Source organism: Myotis brandtii, unplaced genomic scaffold (assembly GCF_000412655.1).
Source record: "Myotis brandtii unplaced genomic scaffold, ASM41265v1 scaffold479, whole genome shotgun sequence".
In the NCBI taxonomy this organism is placed as follows: domain Eukaryota; kingdom Metazoa; phylum Chordata; class Mammalia; order Chiroptera; family Vespertilionidae; genus Myotis; species Myotis brandtii.
Genome location: NW_005368305.1, coordinates 527,281 through 535,706, shown reverse-complemented (window position 1 = coordinate 535,706; position 8,426 = coordinate 527,281). Strand labels below are relative to the sequence as shown.

General features: G+C 33.1%; 1 protein-coding gene across 8 annotated transcripts in view; it reads right to left on the bottom strand.

Moving 5' to 3' along the window:
- The window catches only part of CTAGE5 (CTAGE family, member 5), a 126,545-nt gene that overhangs the window by 25,785 nt on the left and 92,334 nt on the right, over positions 1–8,426 (bottom strand). For 6 of the 8 annotated variants that reach the window (XM_014547540.1, XM_014547543.1, XM_014547545.1 and 3 more), the window contains 3 exons: positions 7,197–7,279; positions 5,007–5,135; positions 567–725 (listed from right to left, as the gene is read on the bottom strand). In XM_014547540.1, coding sequence (XP_014403026.1) covers positions 567–725; positions 5,007–5,135; positions 7,197–7,279 — 371 coding nt within the window. The remainder of the gene's footprint in view (positions 1–566; positions 726–5,006; positions 5,136–7,196; positions 7,280–8,426) is intronic. The other 2 variants (XM_014547541.1, XM_014547542.1) reach the window with 1 other exon arrangement.

Here is an 8,426-nt window from a genome sequence, read left to right as displayed (position 1 = left end):
TGAACCACGCTTTGATCGTGAAATGACCAGAATGGGCCAGAAGACATGGCAAAGTAATTTTGCTTCATGATGACGCTCCATCACACACTTCAAAACCAGTTAAAGACATGTTAAAAGATCTTGCCTGGGAAGCATGGGAAGTATTAACACCCCCCTCCCCCCACTGCTGTATTCACCAGACCTTGCTCCTTCAGATTACCATTTGTTCCGATCAATGGCACACGCACTATCGGAGCAGCACTTCAAAACATATGAAGAAGTGGAAAATTGGGTCCTGAATGGTTTGCCTCAAAAAATAAAAGTTCTATTGAGATGGTATCCACAAATTACCTGAAAGATGGGGAAAATGTGTAGCTAGCGATGGACATTACTTTGAATAAAGCACTTTTGATGTTTCTCTTGAAATTACCGTGTTTTCTTTGATTACAAAATCCGCCATTATTAACCGAAACACCTATCACAGTTTTTCTTAAGACAGGGCACACATGTACTCTTTTCTTCCATTCCTGTATGTTGCATATACTGGTTGACTTTCAAATATAAATATAACTATACTCTTCCCATACCGGATGAAGGAATCATCATCCTACGATCATGTTCCCATGGAGGTGAAAGGGACCCAGTGTCAGAAGGTTCCCTGTGAGGATCAGCTGACTTATCGTAGCTTGATTTTCCTCTTTCATTAGTAATCAGATGGTCCTGAGGATTCCCTGGGCCTCTTGAGCCTAATTAAAGAAAAAAATACAATTCTGTTTTATCTGAAAAGGTATTATGAGAACTATCACCAAATAAAATCCAGACAGTTTTTAAAAAGTGAAAACAATCAGATTCCAACAAAGTTTCCCTAAACTACATTAGACTAAAACACTATCCTACCAAAGCCATTTCTAGGACAATTTTGCCATGTGCATAAACAAGCACTTGCTTATAAAATTTGTTTGTAAATGTTATAATAGTTTTACATATAAAGTCAGTGGTTAAATTTTATATTACAAATAATGTCTAAAAGATAAAAGTAGAAAGTAAGTTGCAAAGTAAAGATTTCTATATCAGATGCAAAACATAATTATAAAATAGTTTTTGTTGCTTAAACTAATCTACTAAGTCAAAGAGCATGATTTATTTAAAACAGTCATCTTAGGGACAATATACATATTTCAATGATTTTGAAACTACTCAAAGTATTTCTTAGAAAAAGTCTTTGGAAATATATTTAGGTTAACCTTAAAACCACTCAAGGAATTGTATCTCAGTGTTATAACATGACTCTACTTCTCCCCCAAATGATTTTAACCAATCTGATTACAAACTTTGTATCACTAGGTAAATTTGTCTGTAAATGGCTTATAACTATTTCTAAATATCAAATTCACCTTCAAAAAGAGCTCACAGCTCTGAAGGCAAGTCTAAAACAAGAGTTTCAGAGACAACAGCACTGTTGGAACAAAACACTTCAAACAAGATAGTATTAATTTGGGTGAGAAAATCTATCATGCCTACATTAATTAATAAAGGAGGGAAAAGACTTTAAAGTTCCCTTCTTATGACTATAGAAAGGATAGTACCTAAATAATAACCCATATGCAATTTAAAAAAGCAAAGACAGCCTCTGGCTGGTGTTGCTAAGTGGTTAGTGCATCAGCTGGCAAACTGAAGGGTCTTGAGTTCAATTTCCAATCAACAGCAGATACCTGGGTTGCAGGTTTGATCCCTGACCCTGGATGGGGCGAGTGCGAGAGGCAACCAATTGTCATATCTCTCACATTGATATTTCCCTCTGTCTCCCTCCATCTCTCCCTTCCACTCTCTCCAAAAAATCAAAATCAATAGGGGGGGAAAAACCTCTGGGGACAATAAACAAAACAAAAACAAAAAAATTGAAAAGAAAAGACAAATATAAAAAATATTTAAATACTAAATAACAAAATATATTAAACACCTCATTTATCCATCATTGAGGGGTAAATGAGGTCAAAATTATATTGCCCAAAAAATAAAAGTTTATTCCTTTTCAAGAAAGCTTTTCAAGAAAATAAACACATTTTTTAAACCTCCCACATTTCAAAACCTTCTTTAATAAAAGGAAACAAAAATTATTTTGACTTTTTTTTGATAATTTGTGCAAATCAGCATAAGCTTTCTCTTTTTAAAAATATATAGTAATCTTTTAAAAAAAATGTTTAGCTACTCTTTTGTAGAATCAAGTGGAAAAGTGACTTTTATGTTAGAGGGTCAACTATCTCTTTTCCTTATAGCTGTACCTTCTACCAAATTCCCCAAATCTTTCCTTCTAGTTTGTTCATCCTTCTAATCAGTTCATTAAAAAAAGCAGAAAACTGAATTGGTAGAAATGTGCAAGAGTAATTCGGCTAAATTCTTCTACAGTGAAGCATAAATCTTTAAAGGAGATATTCAAAGGCTTCCCTCTGATTGTTTACTTCCAGAAGACCAAGTATAGGCCAACTGATTTATTTCTAGGTGAATATTACAAACTTAAGTTGCCAAAGGTTAAAAATTTTCATTCAGACCCAATGTTTTATACAATTTATTCTAAAAATATTATTTCCTTATACTCAGTCTTATTCAAACATATATCTCACCCAAATTTTCAAATTTTAAAAGGTGAAAAAAGGAAGGGGACTTGGTCATCCTTCTTTGGTGGGTCATAGAAACTGTCAGTACAAAGCAACTCTCTTAGGGCCTGTTGATTACTTATCTAAAATCTCTGTAGTGTCTCTTTTTATTTATTTATTTATTAAAATACACTGTTGTTAATTTATGCAGGTAATCAGGACATACATTGTAACATTACACTTCTTTAAAATTTCTCTGTAGCATTTCTAACAAATAGTAAAACACCCTTGCAAATCATGTAAACATATCATATCTTTAAAGTAATTAAAAAAGAGAGAAAAATAATTGAAATAGGAGAGGAGAAATCAAAGGTAATTTTTACTCTTATTCCAAATATTAAATTGACTACAAGCAATCCTTGACTTATATCATTCAACTTCCAGTGATTCTCATTTGTATCTAGCCAATTATACCTTTATTTCTAGAGCACTCTTTTTAAGATTGCTGCCTACAACCCATTTTGGTGCATGAAATTAATTTAGTCTTAATTCTTAATCACTATTTTTTTTAATGAAATGGAATAGAACTGAATAGAAAATTCAGAAAGCATTGAAAATAGTAATAAGTACTATTTCATGTAACTGATTTCAATTACATTTATATTGGTGTGTAATATGACATGATACAAAATATTTCTTACTCTAAGCCAAGGCAAAAAATTGGGAGGAAATTAAAGCAAAGCTTTCTTAGAGCTCCCAGTGTCAACCTGCAACTCAATGTCCTTCCCTAGGAGCTTTCAGTTCAAAGCCAATATCAGTGAAGACTCTCTCTGAAGTATCCCCAGGCTGTGGGTCCATCTGCTGTGGGACTAGGAAGCAGGAAGGACCAGTGCTATGTGTGGCAAACTGGTAATGGGGACAGGATATAAATAAGAAATGGGCAGAGAGAATGTCTCATAAACATAAAGTAGGAAACTGATTTTTTCATATTCTTGAAGGCAATTCCAAAGAAAGTGTTCCCAAAATATTTCATTATGAAGCTTCAACAGGGAAATACACAGACTCTCTGAGAGGCTACTTTAATGAATTGTATCCATTTGAATATTAGAGCTTTCCTATGTTGTGTTTAGTTTGTTTTTATTTGGTCTCATTATTTTCTGTTCCTACCTCAGAGTAAATACGTTAAAATCACTGACAAAAAGGGGGAATGGGGACATGACCCTGGTGAAGAATGCTATCAGTTCCAATAAAACACAGACTTGGGGCTAAAAACCTGACTTTTGATTTTGGAACAGACAGGGTTCTATATCTTTGAAATTAGCTACAATTCAAGGAAAATGTTAAAGCAATTGACAAAGTGAATAAAATATGGTGAGAGATCAAAAGAGGAATACTCCATATGGGGAGGGGCTAGGTGGAGGGGGGCAGAACAGGGGAAAAATAGAGATATCTGTAATAGTGAAAATAAAAATAAAGAAAATAAAAGGAGGAGTACTCCAGGTACATAGGTAACACCAGAGTAAGTGCTGATGAGGTAAATGCACAAAGACCAGCAACTAATACTTAGGGACTTGAAGTAGTTCTGAAACTCTCAAATTGTAAAACACATAAAGGAGCCCTGGCTGGTGTGGCTCAAAGGGTCTCGGGTTTGATTCTCAGTCAAGGGCAATACCTAGGTTGCAGGTTTAATCCCAGCCCCAGGGGCAGGTGCAGGAAGCAACCAATCAATGTGTTTCTCACATCATATGTCTCTCACATCGATGTCTCTCTCTCTCTCCTCCTCCTCACCCCTCCTTTTCACTCTAAAAATCAATGGAAAAAATATCCTCAGGTGAGGATTAACAAAAAACAAACAAACAAACAAAAAAACACATAAAGGGATAACAAAACAGGCAATCTTAGGTTGGTTTTGCAAAGTACTGACAAATGATTTAGGTCTCCTTTAAGGTTACCATCAAATTCTGTGTACAAAAGAGCAATTCTGAATTCCTCAACACTGAAAATAAGATTCTTTCACTTTGATTTTCTACAATAAAAAGGTCATGATAATGAAGTAAAAAAAATCTACATTCTAATAATATTCCATTAAAGTACAATTTTATGCTGTTATATTGTTATTTTATATACTTTATAAAGTTTTATATTATGTAGTATAAAACAGAGTTCTAAAGAAGTAAAAAATATGATTTAAAAAGATATGCATCAAGTACTTGACCAAAAGTATTCTATTATAACACACTTTTCTAGGAGAAAAACACATTAAAATTAGGTGTCAAATTTTGGCCTTTTCCAAACAAAAGTAACCCCTAACAAGTGCAAGGAATGCCTGTATTTTCCAAAGGATTATTTTAAAGATTGTTTTTAAAGAAAAGTTGAGATGAAAATATAAAGTAAGGAAGAATCTAGAGTAATAAATATGTTTAAACAATATACCTCTTCCTCCTCCCCCTGGAAGCAAAGGTGAGAGTCTGAGTGGACCCTCCAACAAAGGTGGAGGGGAGAGAAAAGCTCTCGTTTCAGATGAAGGTCGACCCAATGGTGAGGGACCATATGGGGAATGCTCTGGAATAATTAAAACAGAATGTTTAAATTCATAGTTTCAATTAGCTACACTCAGATTAGAATCCCATTTCAACAATTACCATTAGGTCATCCTCTTGCCAATTTAAGTTTAATCCATGTCCTGAACACTAACTATGCCTTGGATTTTGCTAACATGAAATAGAATTTAATATGGAACTTTGTGTTCCATAAAGTCTGTTTACCATGTACATTTTAGTCAATCAAAACATTATCCTCTTGATAATTAATACACATAAATAAAATAACCATACAATATTAAACAAAGAATACTGGTGATATTTTGGAATTACAAGAAAACTTGTGGGCATGAAGTTTGTTTTGTTTTTACAGGCAGTATGCTTCTAGATATTTCAGGTGGTGATGGTTGTAATATGGAAGGCTCAGTTTAAATCAGGGCCAGAGAGCCTGTGCTGGGCCATGATTTATTTAAGTAAAGCTTGGAATTTTAAAAAATAGAAGAAAATTAATTTTTTTAGCATCAGAAATTACTTTTGATTCACTGCCAGTGAAAAGTAAATTTTCAGTCATGGCCGCGTGGCTCAGTCCCTTGGAGCGTCCACCATGCACCAAAAGGTAGTGGGTTCAATTTCCAGTCAGAGAACATACCCAGGCTGTGGGTTCGATCCCTAGTTTGGGCATGTGCTGGAGGCAGCCCAAGAAAAGTCAATTTACATACACTAATTCATTTAAAAATTGTCACTCTATCTATAAACCATATAACCAAGAGCCCTATCATCTAACAAACTTCACCATTCCCAAATAATGGTTATGCTTCAAAAGGTAAAAAATTATCAGCAAAAATCAAACAAAAATACCATCAAAATAACACTTTTTAAATACGTTAAATTTTATTATGTAGTTTACATAATATACACATGTAGTTACAACAAAAGATCAAAGCATTATTTACGCACCCCTGAGATTTTTGCATTAACCAGATAAAAAATCTTTCTGTATAATTCCTCCCACTCCTAACTTCATTACTCATAATCTGCTATCTTCAAAAATGTAGCAATAAACTTTCATTTTAATAAAACTGGACTCTCAAGATGATTTTATAACTTTTTCAAAGGTTACAACAGGATTCTGTTTATATAAAGATAGGTTTATTTTCATTGCCTCACAAGCTTAATTCTAATTCAACCAAAATTATTTTGAAAATTTTAAGCTATGTGGAATAGTATGAGATCATTAAAAATGCAAACTCATTAAAGAATGGACAGAAATATTAAATACATCTTCCAAAGAATTTGTCCTCTCTTGAGGATATTAAAGCAATCAAAACTCAGATTACTCAGGTTTTCCCATCTTTTAATTAATATTTTTAAGTAATTAAAGGCTAACTGTTTTAATTCTCATTTTTATTTTTTTATAGTTAAGAATCCTTTTTTATTTAAGAAAAAGAATAGTGTGTCATTAAGCATCATAAAAACATAAGGCAAGTTTTATACTGGTAAAAATCTTTTCCAAGTACAAATTCCCTTTTGCATTGCAAGTCAACTTTACTAATACATAATATGTAAATTATGAAACTAAAATACATCTAACATTTGTATTTAAATTATATCAAGTTTCTGCTCTACAAATACATTATGTTGCTACCAGCTTCCTTGATGATCATTAAATTCTCCTTTTTATAATTCACACAAATACCAAAGAATAGTTAATATATAAACAGTCACAGTGCTATTTTACTTAAGCAATCCTTACCCATTCATTCTCTAAAACATAATTAATGAGTACCATAGTATGTACCAAGCACTTTGCTTTACAAGGAGCTCAAGGTACTAAATATACATCATTGTATAAAATCCCACTGAGAAAGAGAGGTGCCAAATATTTATATTATTGTTAGGGAAAAGAAACTCAGAAACTTGGAAACTGTGAGAGAACTTAGATTAGAACCCTACCTCAGAAATCTAAAATATTTATAAGTAATATTGTTAAATTTACACTAATATACATTATACATACAACTTATAAATATATACATAAATAAATATATATGTATTTTTAAATGAGGGGTTAAAAAAAAGCTACCTCTGCCAAATGCTGTATTTGGAACATCAACTGCATAAGGATCTTTTTCTAAAAGTTCAAATTTAATCTCTGTTTCAGTTAATCTGCAAATAAAGAACAAACATCTCTAAGTTACCCGTCAAAGAAAAGCACCCACATTTCTAGAAAAATGCCACTATCAACTATAAGCTACTCTTCATTTTCTCAATATATGCATAAAAAAAAACAGATCCTTTAAAATTATTCTGACCAAAACACGTTTCTATATTCACTACTACTATTTTGGGGTAACAGGTTTCTTTTTGCCAAGTGGCAGTGATGTTTTGCTGAGGTCTGAAATTGGTTTTGTTTGGGTTTTTTTCTTAAAAATTAGACAATAAGGGGTGCAGTATCACCAAACCCAAATTTAAAAATAAAAAGGTCCTTCAAGGTCAACCAATTCAAGTCTATCATTTTTCAACTAAAGAAACTGAGGCTAGGAGTTTGATTTATTCAAAATGAAAAGTGCCAGGATTAAAACACAGGGCTCCTGGCTTTGAGTCACGTATGCTTTCCACTATAATGTTACACATAGGATTCCAACCATAACGTAAAATTGGAATCCAATTAACTCATCCTACTATTTTACTCCTAAATTTTTTATCTTAGAAATGTGACATCTAAAAAGAATACTATTTCTACTTCTTGACCATTAGATCTGAAATAAAACATTTATTCATTTGGTTTTAATTTCTGAATAGAAAAGGCAAGCAACAAGGATAAAATGAGTATGTTAATAGCACCTCCTGGCAAGAAATTATAACAATTTGGAAAGATGTTACAATCCTCAGAGAAAAGCATTTACTCTTCTCTTTGACTGTGCAATGTACATTTTATTTTTCTTTTCATTTTCTTATTGTAAAGTAATACTACCCATTACATTAAAACTTGGGGATAAGAGAAATAATAAACATTTATTCCATTCATTTATCCATTAAAAGATGCTGATACTCTGAGAATTACCATCTCAGAGAGATCAATCCATCCTTTCTCTTTCTATCCTATACCTAGCCTGTTGCTCTTCTATGTTTTGTTATACCTTTTATAAAAGAACCCATGAATAGTTTCCTTCTCTGTTAGAGTGACCTCTCAAGACAAATGTTTCGCCTGGCCGGTGTGGCACAGCGGTTGAGCGCTGACCTATGAACCAGGAGGTCAGGGTTCGATTCCTGGTCAGGGCACATGCCCGGGTTTCGGGCTTGACCCCCAGTG